This window comes from Sciurus vulgaris (genome assembly GCF_902686455.1).
Source record: "Sciurus vulgaris genome assembly, chromosome: 6".
Classification (NCBI taxonomy): domain Eukaryota; kingdom Metazoa; phylum Chordata; class Mammalia; order Rodentia; family Sciuridae; genus Sciurus; species Sciurus vulgaris.
In genome coordinates, this window is record NC_136466.1 from 140,119,632 (window position 1) to 140,140,942 (window position 21,311).

The 21,311-nt window shown below is 36.8% G+C and overlaps 2 protein-coding genes across 2 annotated transcripts in view; one reads left to right on the forward strand and one right to left on the reverse strand.

Annotated features, from left to right (window-relative positions):
• WDR70 (WD repeat domain 70) overlaps window positions 1-21,311 on the reverse strand; it is a 300,741-nt gene that overhangs the window by 261,530 nt on the left and 17,900 nt on the right. The window contains exon 5 of the mRNA XM_079145747.1: window positions 12,801-12,996. Coding sequence (XP_079001873.1) covers window positions 12,801-12,996 — 196 coding nt within the window. The remainder of the gene's footprint in view (window positions 1-12,800; window positions 12,997-21,311) is intronic.
• On the forward strand, window positions 2,944-4,230 carry LOC306664717 (CCHC-type zinc finger nucleic acid binding protein-like). Its single transcript, XM_079145769.1, has one exon. The coding sequence runs from the start codon at window positions 3,096-3,098 to the stop codon at window positions 3,633-3,635; it is 540 nt and encodes a 179-aa protein (XP_079001895.1). The 5' UTR covers window positions 2,944-3,095; the 3' UTR covers window positions 3,636-4,230.

Genomic DNA, 21,311 nt, shown 5'->3' on the forward strand with positions numbered 1-21,311 from the left:
TATTCCCTGAGAGTCACTTTCTCCCTTATTTACATGATGTTATTGTCCCCATAGGGGCTATTTGGTCTAGGATTGCTTAGTGTCTGGTTTGGGCACTGCTAATATTGATCTCCCCTTAAAGAAAGGGTTTTGGAAACCTATAGGGCCACTATAAGCCTATAGGTGGAAATCTGCAATACCCCAGATCTGCAGCACTAGAGGGGAAGATACATGAACAACATGAAAAAACAAGGGAAGAAAATGATCCAAACAAATCTAGATTCTATATAAACAGAATCTAGTGACAGTATGTTAGAAGAAATGTCAGAAAAGGACTTCAGATTATACATAATTAAGATGATTTGCGAAGCAAAGGATGAGATAAGAGACCAAATGCAGGCAATGAATGATAATACCAATAAGCTGAAAGAGCAACTGCAGGAAGCAAAAGATCATTTCAACAAAGAGATAGAGATTCTCAAAAAAAAACAAACGGAAATCCTTGAAATGAAGGAGACAATAAACCAAATAAAAAACTCAATGGAAAGCATCACCAACAGATTAGACAATTTGGAAGACAGAACCTCAAACAATGAAGACTAAATATTTAATCTTGAAAATAAAGTCGCCCAAACAGAGAAGATGGTAAGAAATCATGAACAGAATCTCCAAGAAATATGGGACATCATGAAAAGACCAAATTTAAGAATTATTGGGATTGAGGAAGGCATAGAGATACAAACCAAAGGAATGAACAACAACCTATTCAATGAAATAATATCAGAAAATTTCCCAAACCTGAAGAATGAAATGTAAAATCAAATACAAGAGGCTTACAGAACACCAAATGCACAGAATCACAACAGATCAACACCAAGGCACATTATAATGAAAATGCCTAACATTCAAAATAAAGATAGGATTTAGAAGGCTGCAAGAGAAAAGCATCAGATTACATATAGGGGGAGACCAATACGGATAGCAGCAGACTTCTCAACCCAGACTCTAAAAACTAGAAGGGCCTGGACCAACATATTTCAAGCTCTGAAAGAACATGGTTGCCAACCAAGAATCCTATACCCAGCAAAACTAACCTTCAGATTTGAAGATGAAATAAAATCCTTCCATGATAAACAAAAGTTAAAAGAATTCACAAATAGAAAGCCTGCACTACAGAATGTTCTCAACAAAATATTCCATGAGGAGGAAATGAAAAACAACAATGTAGGTCAGCAAAGGGAGGAACTACCTTAGAGAAAAACCACTCAAAGGAGAAACCAAGCCAACTTAAAAGCCAAAAATAAGCCAAATGACTGGGAATACAAATCATTTCTCAATAATAACCCTGAACGTTAATGGCCTAAACTCATCAATCAAAAGACATAGACTGGCAGAATGGATTAAAAAGAAAGACCCAACAATATGCTACCTGCAAGAGACTCATTTCATAGAAAAAGACATCCACAGACTAAAGGTGAAAGGATGGGAAAAAACCTACCACGCACAAGACCCAGTAAAAAAGCGGGGGTTTCCATCCTTATATCAGATAAAGTGGACTTCAAGCCAAAATTAGTCAGAAGGGATAAAGAAGGACATTTCATACTGCTTAAGGGAACCATAAATCAGGAAGACATAATGATAGTAAATATTTATGCCCCAATGGTGCATCCCTGTACATCAAACAAATCCTTCTCAATTTCAAGAATCACATAGACCACAACACAATAATTCTGGGCGACTTTAACGCACCGCTGTCACCACTAGATAGATCTTCCAAAGAAAACCCAACCAAAGAAACCACAGAACTCAATAACACAATCAATAACCGAGACTTAATAGACATATATAGAATATTCCATCCATCAACGAATGGATACACTTTCTTCTCAGCAGCACATGGAACCTTCTCGAAAATAGACCATATGTTATGCCACAAAGCAGCCCTTAGGAAATGCAAACAAATAGAGATACTGCCTTGTGTTCTATCAGATCATAATGGACCGAGAGTAGAAATCAATGACAAAGTAAAAAAAAAAAATTATTCCAACACTTGGGGACTAAATAATATGCTATTGAATGAAACATGGATAACAAAAAACATCAGGGAGGAGATTAAAAAATTCTTAGAGGTCAATGAGAATGATGATACAACATATCAAAATCTCTGGGACACTATGAAAGCGGTACTAAGAGGAAAATTCATTGCATGGAGCGCATTCCAGAAAAAAATGAAAACTCAACAATTAAATGACCTAACATTACAGCTCAAAGCCCTAGAAAAAGAAGAACAGAATAACAGCAAAAGTAATAGATGACAGGAAATAATTAAAATCAGAGCTGAAATCAATGAAATTGAAACAAAAGAAACTATTCAAAAAATTGACATAACAAAATAGATAAACCCTTAGCCACACTAACAAAGAGAAGGAGAGAGAAGACTCAAATTACTAAAATACATGATGCAAAAGGAAATATCACAACAGACACCACTGAGATACAGAACATAATGAGAAGCTACTTTGAAAATCTGTATTCCAACAAAATAGAAACTACCAAAGACATTGACAAATTTCTAGAGACATATGCTCCTCCCAAACTGAACCTGGAGGACATACACGATTTAAACAGATCAATATCAAGCAATGAAATAGAAGAAGCCATTAAAAATCTACCATCCAAGAAAAGCCCAGGACCAGACGAATTCTCAGCCGAGTTCTAGAAGACCTTCAAAAAAGAACTCATTCCAATACTTCTCAAAGTATTCCAGGAAATAGAAAAGGACCGAACTCATTCTATGAAGCTAATATCACCCTCATACCCAAACCAGGAAAAGACACATCAAGGAGAGAAAATTTTAGACCAATATCCTTGATGAATATACATGCTAAGATAATTAACAAAATATTGGCAAACCGTATCCAAAAACATATTAAGAAAATTGTGGAAGGTGAGCCTTGCGCAGCGGCGTGTGTGGGGCCGTGTGCAGACCCACGTGTGGCCCAGGCAAGGACCCTGAAGATAAACAGCCGCTACCTTGCTAGCCGCCTTCCCCTGGCCTGCGTCCGAGTCTCCGCTGCTGCGGACCCGCTCCGATGCCAAAAGATTGACCTGCAGCCATGAGCAGCAACGAGTGCTTCAAGTGTGGACGATCTGGCCACTGGGCCCGGGAGTGCCCTACCGGCGGAGGCTGCGGTCGTGGAATGAGAAGCCGCGGCAGAGGTGGTTTTACCTGGGATAGAGGTTTCCAGTTTGTTTCCTCATCTCTTCCAGTCATCTGTTATCGCTATGGTGAGTCTGGTCACCTTGCCAAGGACTGTGATCTTCAGGAGGATGCTGAAGCCTGCTATAACTGCGGTAGAGGTGGCCACACCGCCAAGGACTGCAAGGAGCCCAAGCGAGAGCGAGAGCAGTGCTGCTACAACTGCGGCAAGCCAGGCCACCTGGCTCGCGACTGTGACCACGCCGATGAGCAGAAGTGCTACTCTTGTGGAGAATTTGGACACATTCAGAAAGACTGCACCAAAGTCAAGTGCTACAGGTGTGGTGAAACTGGTCACGTAGCCATCAATTGCAGCAAGACAAGCAAAGTCAACTGTTACCATTGTGGCGAGTCAGGGCATCTTGCACGGGAATGCACAATTGAGGCTGCAGCCTAATCATTTTCCTTTGTCGTCCCTCCTTTTTCTGACTGATGGTTATATTATTTTCTCTGAATCCTCTTCACTGGCCAAAGGTTGGCAGATAGAGGCTACTCCCAGGCCAGTGAGCTTTACTTGCCGTGTAAAAGGAGGAAAGGGGTGGGAAAAAAAAAAAACCGACTTTCTGCATTTAACTACAAAAAAAAAGTTTGTGTTTAGTTTGGTAGAGGTGTTATGTATAATGCTTTGTTAAAGAACCCCCTTTCCGCGCCACTGGTGAATAGGGATGGAAGAATGGGAAGAGTTCAGTCAGACCAGAGCGCCCGTTCTGGGTTTCTCGAAATGTTCCCATGTAGGAGGTAAAACCAGTTCTGGAAGTGTCTATGAACTTCCGTAAGTAACTTCAATTTTAGCATAATGATGGCCTTGGATTGCCTGACCTCAGTAGCTATTAAATAACATCGAGTAACATCTGTATCAGGCCCTCATCGAACATACAGTTGAGTGGGAGTAAACAAAAAATCCAACATGCGTTAAATGGCTAGGTGAGAGAAATCGGGATAAAAGCCCAAACAGGAGCTTCATCGCAGCGTCGATGCCGGACACGCAGATGGTGCCGCAGAGTTAGCATAATTTGGAGCTATTCAGGAATTGCAGAGAAATGCATTTTCACAGAAATCAAGATGTTATTTTTGTATACTATATCACTTAGACAACTGTGTTTCATTTGCTGTAATCAGTTTTTAAAAGTCAGATGAAAAAAGCAACTGAAGTCCTAGAAAATAGAAAATGTAACTTTAAACTATTCCAATAAAGCTGGAGGAGGAAGGGGAGTTTGACTAAAAAAAAAAAAAAAAAAGAAAATTGTGCACCACGATCAAATGGAGTTCATTCCTGGAATGCAAGGATGGTTTAACATCCGTAAATCAATAAACGTTATCCATCATGTCAATAGACTTAAGGATAAGAATCATATGGTTATTTCAATTGACACAGAAAAAGCATTTGACAATATACAACACCCCTTCATGCTGAAAACACTAGAAAAAATAGGGATAGTAGGAACATATCTGAACATTGTAAAGGCTATTTATGCTAAGCCCATGGCCAACATCATTCTTAATGGAGAAAAACTGAAACCACTCCCTTTAAAAACGGGAACAAGACAGGGATGTCCTCTTTCACCACTTCTATTCAACATTGTCTTCAAAACTCTAGCCACAGCAATTAGACAGACCAAAGAAATTAAAGGGATACGAATAGGAAAAGAGGAACTTAAGCTGTCACTATTTGCGGATGACATGATTCTATATTTAGAGGATCCAAAAACCTCCTCCAGAAAACTTCTAGACCTCATCAATGAATTCAGCAAAAGCAGGCTATAAAATCAACACGCATAAATCTACAGCATTTTTATACGCAAGTGATGAAACAGCTGAAAGGGAAATGAGGAAAACAACTCCATTTGCAATAGCCTCAAAAAAAATAAAATACTTGGGTATCAATCTAACCAAAGACGTAAAAGATCTCTACAATGAAAACTACAAAACACTGAAGAAAGAAATTAAGGAAGACCTTAGAAGATGGAAAGATATCCCATGTTCTTGGATAGGCAGAATTAATATTGTCAAAATGGCCATACTACCAAAAGTGCTATACAGATTCAATGCAATTCCAATTAAAATCACAATGACGTACCTCACAGAAATAGAGCAAGCACTCATGAAATTCATCTGGAAGAACAAGAAACCCAGAATAGCTAAAGCAATCCTTAGCAGGAAGAATGAAACAGGGGGTATTGCAATATCAGAATTTCAACTATACTACAAAGCAATAGTAACAAAAACAGCATGGTATTGGTACCAAAATAGACAGGTAGCTCAATGGTACAGAATAGAGGACACGGACACAAACCCAAATAAATACAATTTTCTCATACTAGACAAAGGGGCCAAAAATATGCAATGGAGAAAAGATAGCTTCTTCAACAAATGGTGCTGGAAAAACTGGAAATCCATATGCAACAGAATGAAACTAAACCCCTATCTCTCACCCTGCACAAAACTCAACTCAAAATGATCAAGGACCTTGAAATCAGACCAGAGACCCTGCATCTTATAGAAGAGAAAGTAGGTCCAAATCTTCACCTTGTTGGCTTAGGATCAGACTTCCTTAACAGGACTCCCATAGCACAAGAAATAAAAGCAGGAATCAATAACTGGGATAGATTCAAACTAAAAAGCTTTCTCTCAGCAAAGGAAACTCAGCAATGCGAAGAGAGAGCCTACAGAGTGGGAGAATATCTTTGCCACTCATACTTCAGATAGAGCACTAATTTCCAGAATATATAAAGAACTCAAAAAACTCTACACCAAGAATACAAATAACCCAATCAACAAATGGGCTAAGGAAATGAACAGACACTTCACAGAAGATGATGTACAAGCAATCAACAGATATATGAAAAAATGTTCAACATCTTTAGTAATAAGAGAAATGCAAATCAAAACTACCCTAAGATTCCATCTCACCCCAGTTAGAATGGCGATTATCAAGAACACAAGCAACAATAGGTGTTGGAGAGGATGTGGGGAAAAAGGTACACTCATACATTGCTGGTGGGACTGCAAATTAGTGCAGCCACTCTGGAAAGTAGTGTGGAGATTCCTTAGAAAACTTGGAATGGACCTACCATTTGACCCAGCTATCCCACTCCTAGGCCTATACCCAAAGGACTTAAAATCAGCACACTACAGAGATACAGCCACATCAATGTTCATAGCGGCTCAATTCACAACAGCCAGACTATGGAACCAACCTAGATGCCCTTCAATTGATGAATGGATAAAGAAACTGTGGTATATATATATACAATGGAATATTACTCAGCTATAAAGAATAATAAAATTATGGCATTTGCAGGCAAATGGATGAAATTGGAGAATATCATGTTAAGTGAGATAAGCCAATCTCAAAAATCCAAAAGAGGAATGATCTCACTGATAAGCGGATGATGACTCTTAATGGGGGGTGGGAGTGGGACAAGAATGGAGGAAGGAGGGACTGTATAGAGGGAAAAGAGAGGTGGGAGGGGTGGGGGGAAGGAAAAAAATAATGGAATGAATCAAACATCATTAGTCTATGTAAATTTATGAATATGCAAATGGTATGCTGTTACTCCATGTACAAACAGAAACAACATGTATCCCATTTGTTTACAATAAAAATAAATTAAAAAAAAGAACACAAGCAATAATAAGTATTGGTGTGGATGTGGGGAAAGAGGCACACACATACATTGCTGGTGGAGTTGCAAATTGGTATAGCCACTCTGGAAAGCAGTATGGAGATTCCGCATAAAACTTGGAATGGATCCACCATTTGACCCAGGTATCCCACTCCTTGGTTTATACCCAAAGGACTTAAAATCAGCACTATAGTGATGTAGCCACATCAATGTTCATAGCAGCTCAACTCACAATAGCTAAATTGTGGAACCAACCGAGATGCCCTTCAACTGATGAATGGATAAAGAAACTGTGATATATACACACACACAATGCAATATTACTCAGTCATAAAGAAGAATAAAATTATGACATTTGCTGGTAAATGGATGCAGTTGGAAAATATCATGCTAAGTGAAATAGGCCAAGCCCAAAAAACCAAAGGCCAAAGGTCTGATAAGTGCATGACAATATATAACAATGGGGGGTGGCAGTGGGGAAGAGAAGAATGAAGGAACTTTGGATGTTGTAGAGGAAAAAGGGGAGGGAGGGAGTGGGGATGGAAAAACAGTAGAATGAAACAGACAATATTACCCTATGTATATGTATGATTACATGAATGGCATGAATATACATTGTGCACAACCACAAAAAAATTTAAAAAAAATAAAGGTATTGTGTCCATCTACAACTTTAAATATATATATATAATATATATAAATGTATATATGTCAAACACTGCTATACAAACTACCTAAAATGAATCATGTTAATTCATTCATCTATATCCCACAATAATATTCACATTCAGGAAGTGAATTCACATTCCCATTCACATTCAAGAAGCAGATTTCCTTTGCCTACTACCTCTAATTCTATAATTATTTCATCTAGAAGCCTGCAAATATCCCACATATCTGAATCAACATGAGAATACAACAAAGCAGAAAAGTTACTGTTCTTACTCAGAACCTAAAAAACGGCCTGAGGTTACCCTCATCAAGTATCAAATCACACTATCTGAAAATTGAAAGCCCTCATTCAAAGCCAAAATAATGTCTTGGGGTCTAGGAAGATCACTGCAAAGCTACATTGAGAGCATCAAATTCACAAGTTATCTGCTTCACCCATCATTTCTTCCCTAACTTTAGAAATGCTGGTTGAGCTGTAAATCAGAAAAAGAAAAAGGAGATATGGAAAAGAACCACAAAGGATTCTAAGTTTTGCATTACCACTTGGTGTACACAATTGAGACAGCTGACACACATTACTGCCTTGCCCTGACCTTAATATAATTTTAGCAGCATTTTCTTTTTACTTAGTTTACAAAAGGCAAATCCTAAAAAGACTTAAAGATTTGCCAAAACAAGGACTTTGGCTTACTTCCCCAAACTTCACCCTCTTTCAGTAGAAAGCAGCTTGGAGATGTTGTCACCATTTTTCCATAGAAACAGAATGTAGACATTGACAGTGGGGAAATTCAACAGTGTTCTATTTCATGTTTTGAATGCAGCCCTTGCTGCTCTACCACTGCAACTTATTTCTAAAATAGACAAGATTCTTTTTCTTCCTCTTCCCCTGCTCCTCCCCAATCACCCCTCTCCCTAATCTCAGGAGAAACAGGATTACCTTTCTTCCCCATTTTAGGCATTTATCTGTCTTTGAGTACACACCCCATAGGAATGAAGTAATCCAGACTTTGGGGATGGTACCACATCTCAGAAAAGACTATCTCCCAAATTAACAAGTGAACTACAACTCCACAGCCTTTTGAATCACCTCTTTAAAAGCCCCCTGTTCCTGCTGATGGGCAGAATCATAGCCCTTCGGATAGGAATCCCCTGTGTTTCTCCTTTGCTAGCAAACCTTCCTTTTCCTCAAAAACAAACAATCAAAAAAAAAAAAAAATTTGCCTCCAAAAAGAACCAATGTGCTAGGGTTGGGGCTCAGTGGTAGTGTGCTTGCCTAGCACGTGAGTCACTAGTTTGATCCTTAACACCACATAAAAACAAATAATAAAATAATTATTTAAAAAAGAATAAATGTACATAATCCTATAAAACCTAGACAGCTCCTATGCAGTTACCTGATAAGCTTGAATCACAGCTGGGAAAGGCTAAAGCCCTTATCTAGCCATGCCTTTACTTCTCTACAGAGCTAGCAGCACATTGGGTATACTCACACATCACCTGTAATGAAAAGTCTGATCTTCTCACCAAGTCTATGTTCTAGAAAAGCTTATTTTCCCATCATTCCATATCTAATCTTGTACCCTATGCCTTTGTTACTTCCCATCACTCCACCTAAACATGATCCCAATCATGCCCACCAAAATGTACTCTCCACACACTTACCAAATTCTATCTCTTCCTGAAAGTAATTCTAAATGCTTTCTGGTTTTCATCTCATCAGCCTCATCTTCCCACTTGGCCCTAGTAAGAAAACTCAGTCATGCACTAATCACAAGACACCTTCACCAAATATCTGTACTCTCACGCATCTAGGCCTTCACCGCAGCAATTATTTTCCTGCTGGCAACATCCCTCTTCCTTCCCTTCTCTGTCTTTTGTGAGACTTGAAAATCTATGATCATTAACTCAGACAGCCATAATAACCAGTCTGGTTAAGTACCCTGACTGGTTAAGTACCCTGACTTAACTAATTTATTTTTCTCACTGTGCTAAAGGCTAGAAGTGCATAATCGAAGTGCTGGCAAATCTGGTTTCTGGTGAGACATCTCTTCCTGGTATGTAGACAACCACCTTCTGCTATGGCCTCAAATAACCATTCTTCCTTGCATAGGGAGTGGAGGGTTGAGTATACACTTTTCAGTGTCTCTTCTGATAAGGACATTAATCCTATGGGATCAGAACCTTATAACCTAATTTAACTTTACAGGCCTTATCTCCAAAAAAGGTCACACTGGAGGCTAGGGCTTCAATGTGTGAATTTTGGCAAGACACAAACATTCAGTCCATTACAAAACCCATTCTTGCATTCCATGGTACTCTATGGACTATCCAAAATAATCCACCACATTTTCCTCAAGGTTCCATAGCACTTAATGTTTCCACAGCACTATGTGACCTAGATACTTCTTGTTTTATGATTGTCCACAAATTCTGTTTAATAGATCAAACTTATTTTTATTATTCATCTAACATTTACTAATTTGTCTTAATTTCTGAATCTCCCATTACGATGTTATATTTGTGCATTTCTCCTTGTAATCCTGTAAATTTTTTCTTTATACATTTTGAATCTTTTTTTTTAAACTGGGAATTGATTCCAAGAGTGCTTTACCACTTAACTATATTCCCAATCCTTTTTACTTTTTTTTTTTTTTTTTTTTTTTTGCGGTGGTGGTGATTAGACCCAAGGCCTTGTGCATTCAAGGTAAGCACTCTAACAACTAAGCAATATCCCCTGCCCATCCTAGCCCTCTTTATTTTAAGACAGGATCTTGCTACGTAGCTGAGGCTGGCCTCAAACCAGTGATCCACTGGCCTCAGTCTCCCAAGTCCCTAGGATTACAGGTGTGCACCACCATACCCAATAGATTTACACACTTTGAAAATACTGTATTATATGCACAGAGACTGGGGACTGACAATTTTTCCTGGAGAGTAAATTGTTCCTTTTACCATTAAGCCATGTCATCTTTACCCTGATCAGGATTATGACTTAAAGATTATATTGTCTGAACATAGCCTGGTGGTGACACACACCTGTAATTCTAGCTACTAAGCAGGCTGAAATAGGAAGATCTCAAGTTCTTGGTGGCCAACATAGCAAGATGAGATCCCTTCTCAAAAAAAAAAAAAAAAAAAAGATTATTTCGTCTGATATAAATTTTATAACATTAACCAGCTATCTTTTGGTTGGCATTTTTCTGCTATATTCATTTCTATTTCTTATTTCTATTTTTCCTCTGTAGTGCTAGAGGTCAAATCCAGGGATTAATGCATGCAAAGTAAGTGCTCTACCACTGAGTTACAACACCTTTTCAATTCCTTTACTTTCAACCTTTCTATGTAATTATATTTTAGATGTATCACTAATAAATAAAATATACCTGAATTTAAAGTTCAATCCAAGTATTTTTCTCTTATAAGTAGCAAATTTGGTCCCTTTACATCTATTGTGAATACCAACATATTTGTATTTATGCCTACTATCATATCATTTGGTATCCATTTGCCAAGATTTTCCTCTACTACTTTTTTCTCCTTTCCTGACTTTTATGGGAATAACTGAATTTAATGGCATATCCAAAGAATTACAGTGGAAGTGATACCAATAAAAAGAGCATATATTTTCTGTGGAAAACTTAAAAGCAATAATAAAAACAAAAAGGGTTGAGGATCTAGCTCAGAGACACACTTTTGTGCTTAGTCTCACAAAAAATAAAATCTAAAAAAATAAAATCAACTACAGATAAATCTTTATTATCATCATGCAATAGCAATTAAAAACAATGTCAGTTTAGAAACTAGTTTTTTTTTCATTTCTGCTTTTTTGCTATAGTTACTGTTAAGTTTTAACAATACAAATTTAAGTTTCAATTAACACATTTTTACTACTTAATTTAATTTGGAGAACTCCCTGTTAAACAGTCTGCACCACACTTATGCATGCATATACTCAGCTACACAGATTTCCACAATGCTCATAATGGTTCAGAATCATTCAATCTTACTTTGAGGGTAGTTTTCTATCTCTAACCACTCTTATAACATGCATTTCTGCATTTAAACAGTGGATTCAAAATAAACAATGATTATAAAAAATAAAATTTCAATTCTATTTTCTATGAAAGCCAGGAAGAAAACAAATATGGAAGATGGCAGATTATATAGGCAGAAGAATTCAAAACAGTAATGTCTGAATGCTTCAATTGTTTTCACCAAAAACATTCTAAAGTAATACATTCTTTAATAACAATGTTTGCCATAGTTAGACATTTTCTCTGATTTTTGCAGAAAAAAGCTTCATAAGTTTTTACCAGATATAATGAAAAACGAATTTTACATTTAAGTGAAAATACTTAAACTGCAAAGATATATTTAAAAGTCACTATAATTTATATCAAAAAACACAGAATCAACATTGTAATTTGTAGAATTTATAATTTATCAAAATTTTCCTTATGTTTCTTTTCCCAATTTTATGAAGTCTCACACATGTATATATACATAAATGTGTGTATACATACAAACACGCATATGTTGTTTTATGTGAAAAAGATGACAAAATTTAAATTAAAAGCTTTAGTTGGTCAACTGTGAACATAAATTGACAAATGTTGTATAGTGTGTTCCTGAACATGAAATCTCTGACAGACTGAAAAAAGCTATTTCTTTTCTTATCATTATTATTCATTTCATTTCTTAATTACTACTGAAAATGATTTGTCACATAAAGGAGGTATTAAAAAATCATCTACTCCTAGTGTCAAATATGTACTTTTACGAAGTTTCCTTTCACTATTTTGGAGGTTATATATTTTACTTCTAGTCTTTGGGGAATTATTCTTAAAATTATAACTCATACATTGAACTTAAACTAGTATAAAGTTAACAAATATCTCTACTCTCCTCCAACATAATACAAAGATGTCAAAATGAATGAATTCCAATCCCACTCTCCCATCTTCCACTTTATTGTTGATGATAATTTTAGATCCAATTTGTTTTTAAATGTCCCCAAAATTTCATTTATACTGAATGCTTAAATAGGCTTAACAAAATGTGATATTAATTTCTTTTTAACACACTATTTTCTGCTCTCCACTAAACTATTTTTTAGTTTTCTTCTTCTTCCTAGGGTTTGTTTAGATTTTTTTGTTTTGTTTTGTTTTTTATTCTTATAATTAACAGTTTAGCAGGAAATTGATCTCTATAATATCTTAAAGATGCCACTCCCATGAATTCTTAAATTACACCTGAATACTTACTTCCTCTTCTCCTTCATCTTCTCCTTCATCATCATCATCTTCTTCTTCTTCATAAAGCGGTGGGGGTAAAGGTCCAAGGATATCTTCCTCCATGAGATTAACTGAGTCTTCTAACATTTTAGGGGGTAAAGGAGGGCCAATTAACTCATCAGAAGAAGAATCAGAACTGTCTTCATTTTCACTGCTACTGGTGTCCCTAAAAATGAAGAAAAAAGATTCTTTGCCTCTGCTGCTATAAAGTCTTTGCCTCCAGATATATTATATTGTTGGGAAATCCTGCCTTTTCGTTTTTTTTTTTTTTTTTTTTTGGTACTAGATATTGAACTAGGGTACTGTAACACTGGGCCACATCCCCAGTCCCTGTTTTGTATTTTGTTTAGAGACACAGTCTCCATGAGATCCTGAGCACCTCAATGTTGCTGAGGCTGGCTTTGAACTCGAGGTAGTCCTGTCTCCATCCCAAGTCACTGGGATTACAGGCCTGCTCCACCATGCCCAGCTTACCTCTTCTTAACAACTGAGTTTTTAAAGTGTTTTTAAATTTGCAATTCAAACATTAAATGTATAACTATTATAATTTGGATATGTAATGTCACCCAAAGGCATGACATGTTGAAGGACTGGTCCCCAATGCAGCAATGTTCAGAGGGGAGGCACTGGGGAAATGAATGGATCATGAGGGCTCTGATCCCATCAATAAATGAATTCACTAAAGAATTCATAGGTGAATGGGGTATTAGAAGGTAGGGCAGTCCAGCTAAAGGAAGTGGGTCATAGGGGTGTGCCTTTGAAGAGTATATCTTGTCCCTTGCCCCTTCCTCACTCTCCTTGCTTCCTGGCAAGATGAGTTGAGTATCTTTGCTTTGTCACATCCTTCCCCCATTTTCTGTCTTACCACAGACTCAGAAACAGTGGAACTAGCTGACCATGAACTAAAACCATAAGCCTAAATAAATCTTTCCTGCATTTGAGCTATTTATGTCAAGTATTCTGTCACTATAATGAAAAGCTGACTAGCACAAACACGTTTTGAGGCTGGGTTTTTTTTGTTTGTTTGTTTGTTTGTTTTGGTACCAGGAATTAAACTCAGGGGCACTGGACCATTGAGCCACATCCCCAGGCCTGTTTTCTATTTTATTTGGAATCAAGGTCTCACTGAGCTGCTTAGCACCTCGCCATTGCCTGAGGCTGGCTTTGAAATCGTGATCCTCCTACCTCAGCCTCCTGAGCTACTAGGATTATAGCCATACACCACTGTGCCCAACTCAAATATTACTTTTAATCTTAATTTTTAAAAATCCCTAATTATCTTACCCAAACATAATGTCAAAGATAATAGGTCACAACAATTGTACATTGGAGTTTCACTAAATCATTATCACTCATAAGAAGACAGAACAACAGAATGTAGAAGAAAAACTACAAAATACTAGAACCATAAGAATGGAAACCTTTGAGATAACCAATGCCTCTATTACTATATTTGAATTGAATCTCTGCCACAGAAGCAAATGAAGCCATTCATGTAAGAGAGTTAATTTTACTCCTAAAATGTTTGAATACAAATCCTACACAACAAATTATTTCTGAACCCAGAAGTCAAAGCAATCCTGGGCAGGAAGAGTGATGCAGGAGGTATCACAATACCAGACCTCAAACTCTACAGCAATAGTAACAAAAAACGGCTCGGTATTGGCACCAAAATAGACAGGTAGACCAATGGTACAGGATAGAAGACACAGAAACAAACTCACAAAGTATAGTTGACCAATGGTACAGGATAGAAGACACAGAAACAAACTCACAAAGTATAGTTAGCTCATACTAAACAAAGGTGCCAAAAACTTACAATGGAGAAAAGATAGCCTCTTCAACAAATGGTGCTGGGAAAACTGGAAATCCATATGCAATAAAATGAAATTAAACCCCTATCTCTCACCTTGTACAAAACTCAACTTGAAATGGATCAAGGATCTAGGAATCAGACCTGAGACTCTTCATCAAATAGAAGAAAAAGTAGGTCCGAATCTCCATCGCTTTGGCTTAGGACCAGACTTCCTTAACAAGACCCCCATAGAGCAAGAATTAAAAGCAAGAATCAATAAATGGGATAGATTCAAACTAAAAAGTTTTTTCTCAGCATAGGAAACAATCAATAATGTGAAAAGAGAGCCTACAGAGTGGGAGAAAATCTTTTCCACATACACTTCAGACAGAGCACTCATCTCCAAAGTTTATAAAGAACATAAAAAACTTTACACCCAAAATACAAAGAACCCAATCAATAAATGGGCTAAAGAAAGGAACAGACACTTCACAGAAGAAGATATACAGGTGATCAACAAATATATGAAAAAGTGCTCATCATCCCTGGTAATTAGTGAAATGCAAATTAAAATCATCCTAAGATTTCATCTAACTCCAATTAGAATGACTATTATCAAGAACACAAGCAATAATAAGTATTGGTGTGGATGTGGGGAACGAGGCACACACATACATTGCTGGTGGAGTTGCAAATTGGTATAGCCACTCTGGAAAGCAGTATGGAGATTCCACATAAAACTTGGAATGGATCCACCATTTGACCCAGGTATCCCACTCCTTGGTTTATACCCAAAGGACTTAAAATCAGCACGATAGTGATGTAGCCACATCAATGTTCATAGCAGCTCAACTCACAACAGCTAAATTGTGGAACCAACCGAGATGCCCTTCAACTGATGAATGGATAAAGAAACTGTGATATATACACACACACAATGCAATATTACTCAGTCATAAAGAAGAATAAAATTATGACATTTGCTGGTAAATGGATGCAGTTGGAAAATATCATGCTAAGTGAAATAGGCCAAGCCCAAAAAACCAAAAGCTGAATGTTTTCTCTGAAAAGTGGATGAAGATACATAACGAGGAGTGGTGGCAGTGGGGAAGAGAAGAATGAAGGAACTTTGGATAGTGTAGAGGAAAATGGGGTGGGAGGGGGTGGGGGATGGAAAGATAGTAGGATGAAACCGACAGTATTACCCTATGTATATATATGATTACATGAATGGTGTGAATCTACATTGTGCACAACCATAGAAATGAAAAGTTGTACCCCATTTGTGTACAATGAATCAAAATGCAGTCTGTAAAAATAAAAAAGATTTTAGTGCTGGGGAGATAGCTCAGCTGGTAGAGTGCTTGCCTTGCAAACACAAGGCCCTGAGTTCGATCCCTAGTACCGCAAAAAAAATAAAAAAAATTTTTAAAAATAAAAAATAAAAAAGATTTTAATAAAAAAGAAGGGGGGGTTGCAAATGTGACTCTGGGGTTAAGCACACCTGGGTTCAATCCCTAGTTCCCAAAAAAAAAAAAATTATTTTGAGTAGTAATCCAAGTTTGCCAAACCATCAACATTCTAAGTTAAAAGTAGCAATCTTGGATTCTAAAACATACCTTCTCTAAGGCATATACTTATTCCCATTTATTTATTTTTCCCCAGTACTAGAAATTGAATCTAGGGTCTCACACATGCTAGACAAGCCCTTCCCACTTCTTTTATTTTTGTGAAGCAGGGTTTCACTGAATTGCCCAAGGTGGCCTCAAATTTGCAATCCATCTGCCCAGTTCCTGAGGAGCTGGGATTACAAATGTGCACCACCTCACCCACCCATTTTTTTTTAATCTAAATATTTTAAGACACTTATGACCTCATTTAAGGTCTCTAATCAAACATCTCTAGGCATTTTGAGAGCCACCAATATCCACCATACCTCCATCCCATCCTCAGAGAGTTGAGAATTCAGTACTCCTAACAGTATCAATTAATCTTTTTTAATCTTTCAAATATTTTGTAAGATTAAAAGCATCAGAACCTTCTAACGAAGTATCTCAGGTAAATTAACTCCATGAAAGCAGAAACTTATGTTTTGTTCATTGCTCTTTCCAGCATCTGTATATTTGACATACAGAAGGTACTCAAAATTACTGAAGGAAACGATGGGATTTTCCTTTTTATTTTCATAAAGGTTCAACATTGGAAGAAATACATTCTTGCATACATGTTATCCTTACACAAAGAGCTAGAAAACCTCCTGAAACGTTTGAGATGTAATGGCCAGTTCACTGTATCCAGCCCCACAGGTCTTCTTTCTTAATTGTACAGTTGAAGTTTGATTCACCATGAGGGTCTCTGCACAGCAGTTCTCTTTGCCAGATCACTCCTTCCATAGTTTGTTAAATGGCACAACTTTATCATATAGGCTTCTTCAAATGTCACCACCACCAACAGGCCCCAGAGGACATCTTTTCTAAACTTTCACACATTCCCAAATCACTATTAACTTAATTACCTTACTTTGCTTTCCTTTCTTTACATAGATGCTAAATTATCTTATTTGATTATTTAGTTGTTTATAGTCTGTTGTTCACTCCCTAGAATACCCCACCCCAATATGAGCTCAATGAGAACAGTTCTTACCTGTCTGCTCTATCCCTAGTGCCTAAAACAGTGTCTACTCCACAATGCTTAATGAATAACCATTGAATGATTTGATAAAAATATATTAAGCTAGTCTCATCAAATTACCTTCATTGTGATTAAAGCACAACTTTCCAGCTATACACATTTAGAAATCACAGAATTTTTTAGTGCAAAATTGCTCAAACCCTCTAGAGTTCTAAACTAAAATGTTGATCCTTAGCATTCATGTTAAGTAATTCAGAAATAAGCATTAAACTGAGAACTAAACTGATCCATGCTGGTTTCAGGGCTGATTATTCAGCCCTAATACCCACATAAAATCTGGATAGAATACATTAGGTTTTATGCGGCTTCTAACTCCATGTCTAGTATTTTGTTTCTAATGTGCCCACACAAAACAAAGTCCATGAAATTATTTCCAAAAATGTCTCTAACAGAAAACAGAATATATTCCATATTTTGAATGTGTCCTAATTCAATGTGTTGCCAAAACATGAACTAGAGCCTGAGAAATAGCATATATTGGATGAGAAAACAGATAAACATCAAATCTCACTTATTCCCAGAAGACTTTTTAAAGAGATTTTAAGTAAGCATTATGTCTATGGTTGTACGCTTTCAATTTAGGAACTAACTCCATTTTAATAATTGTGTTTTCCTACTAATTTCTTAAGAGGAAATGCAAATGCCTAACATTTTCTACCTCACAAATTATGAGTAGGTGCATAAACATTTCTCTCCTATCCTAAAGCAGTATTTCATAGGATAAAGGACATATTCCTTCACTGTATTTTTTGAGTAGCAACTTGTATCCATATAATACTTCTTTAAGAGCAATAAAATTGGCAGTGTTAGGTCAACTTTCTCTGAACCAAATTTCAATAAAATTGCAGATTTCTGAAAATCATTTACATGTTTTGAGAAACAGACTCTCAACATACCACAAAGGAAAAGAAACTAACCTGATAGCCATTTAAAATATATAAATAAGTCAGAAATAGTAGGGCACACCAGCAGTCCCAGCAACTCAGGAGGCTGAGACAGAAGAATTACAAGTTTGAAGCCAGTCTGAGCAACTTAGTGAGACCCTGTCTCAAATTTTAAAAAAAAGGTGGGGGGGAGTGGTGTTGGGGATGTAGCTCGGCTGTAGAGCACCCCTGGGTTCAATCTGTAGCACTGGAAAAAAAAAAAAAAGAGTAAAGATCCCGGCAAGGGGACACCATAGATAGAAATCTACTGTGTGAATGAGAGGGCTGAGATCAAGATGGAAAACAAGGGGAAATCCCTGAAAGGAAAAAGGAAGAAGGAGGAGAAGGAGGAAGAAGAGGAGTAGGAGGAAAAGGAGAAGGAAGAGAAGAGGAGGAGGAGGAAGAAGAGAAGGAAGAAAAGAAGGAGGAGGAGGAGATTCTGCATAAAACTTCTTCCAAATCTCTGTTGAGTTCTTAAAAATACATGCATAGGACATTCTCCAAACAGCCCAAGAGTCTAAAAGTATTTTACACACTTCAGTTTTAAGATGCTGAAATGAGGGGATGTCATTAATTTCAAACATTTTTCTCTGCTTAGTTATATTGTTACTTTTTTCTTAAAATAAAAGATCTTTTTAAAAAAAACTAATAAGCATTTTGAAAGTCTGAGTTAGGGCCTTTAAAAGTCCTTAAATAATGTGCAGTGTCCGATTATTTGTATTTACAAAAGTTATACAGAGAATTCCCTTTAATCAGTGATTTCCCCCTAAGGAAAAAGGTCACCATGCCCCTTTTCAAAAGCAGTAAAGACAGCTCCCCACAATGCCAATGCATAGTACTTTTGGTGACCCACAAAAGAAGTGGCCACTTGCCTGATCTCTCTAGAAAACTAAAATCTGATAGTGTTTGTTTGCCAATCTCTAGTTAGAACTAAATATCTTTGAAAAGAAAGATAATCTTCTTAGAACAAAACAAAATTGTTATTTTTTATCCTCCTTTCTTTCTTTGCAACAAGTAACTAGGTCGGTTTTATTATCTCATGTAAACATAAACCCCTAAATGCGATCGAAAGAAATAATCTAGTAAGAGCAATAAAGAACTCTTTAGCTGGTAAATTCTAATGAATGGGAACCCTGTCTTAAATGCTCTTGTTTCTTAGAACCTAGAGCACTATATGGTCCACTGGCAGGACTTCTTAAACTTTTCCTAAGAAATAATCCAGACAGGCCAAAAGTTAGCATCAGTCATTGACTCCTAAGGCCTTATAAAAGTTATTTGATTTCTGGACATTTATATGTATTACCCAATTTGAAAACTGTTAAAAGTCTTAATTTACTAATGAATTGAGTAATGAAAAGTCTCAATACATTAGGGATAATGAAATACTCCACTACAGGCGGTTCCAATAATTCCCAGAACATGAATCATTCTCAACTTGTCAGTGTCCAAGTTCCCTACACCAGAGTTTAGAGATGAGACAGTCATACAATTGAATTCTAAGCTTCCCAGGAACAGCAGTACCAGTATTCTGTGTCTAATAAAAGAAGTATTTAGAAAGAAAAGGGATTTTTTTTTTATCCAGATGCTAAATTCTAGAAATAAGATATTATATGCATTCTACTAAAGTAAAAATCACTATGTATTGCATTCTTCATCAATACAATCCTGAAATGCACATTTCTTTAGACAGGCTTTAACTAAGCCACAGAAAGGGTTTTTTTGTTTTTGTTTTTATTACCAGGGACTAAACCCAGGGGCACTCAACCACTAAGCCACATCCCCAGCCCTTTTTTGTAGTTTATTTAGAGACAGGGTCTCACTGAGTTGCATAAGGCCTTGCTAAGTTGCTGAGGCTGGCTTTGAACTTGTGTGATCCTCCTGCCTTCACCTCCCAAGCTGCTGGGATTATAAGTGTGTGCCACTGCGCCCAGCTCAGAAAGTTATTTAAATAGTACCATGATTCAATACACAGAAACAGCTTAAAGAATCCTATAATATAGAAAATCTATATTTAATATATTTGATATTAATATTACCAACTGAGCTTTTGACAAGTCTATTTATCTGCCATGTACTATTCATTTGAAGCTTTCTGTGATAGTGGTAAGTAAACTTCCATTCCTTGATCAATGAAATGCAGTAGTATTTGTATTATATTTTCTTGATTATTATTTCAATCTTTGTATTTTATACTTATAATGCCAATCTTCTTCAATTTAAGTCACTAATGGCAAAATACTTGGGTTTTGGGTTAGCTAACTTGGGTGCGTTACTTGTTTTTAAAGTTTTATTGGAATATAGTCACACCAATTCCTTTATGCTTTACCTATAGCATAGCTGAGTTGCTGAAAAAGAGATTATATGGTTTCTAATGCCTAAAATTGTTACTATCTGTTTGCTATGATTTAGATCTAAAATTTTCCCCAAAAGCCATATGCTAAAGGCTGTCTCCAGCCTATGTCACTACTAGAGTGGTGGAAACTTGGGACCTAATTTGAATAGGTGGGTGTATTAGTCAGGGTGCTCTGGAGAATCACTGGCAGAGTCCACTTTGGAAGAGTAAAGAAGCGAGAGTCCAATATCCTCAGATGATTGGCAATCAAGAACCTGTTCAAGAAGAGTCGAGCTTGCATCTGCATCTGCTTCCTTGTTCTTCCAGCTTTTAGTTCATCCTATTGAGTGGTGGGCCCATGCTTAGAGAGGGGCTCCACTTCAGTTCACTATCCCACATTTCAATCATTCCTAGATATGCCCTCATGGACACACCAGAGGCCTCTTAATCACCAGCATCTCTTAATCTAGTCAAGTTGAGAATTCAAATTAACCATTACAAGTCCACCCCTTGTCAACTTGATATCCAAAAATGACTCTTACCATCATACTTAATCTCCAAATCAACACATTAACAGTTCATAATTCTACCTAACACAACTATCCTTCATACAACTGAAAACATACTAGTTCTCTCCCCAGAATAGAAAAACAGAAACATTACTAATGTTAAGTCAATCAATACTACATTTCATGATGAATAACAGGAGAGTGACAAATGTTTCCTCTTAATGAATGTGT

Excerpts from the sequence above, each read along its gene's own strand:
- LOC306664717 (XM_079145769.1), top strand. The coding sequence starts at position 3,096 with ATGAGCAGCAACGAGTGCTTCAAGTGTGGACGATCTGGCCACTGGGCC.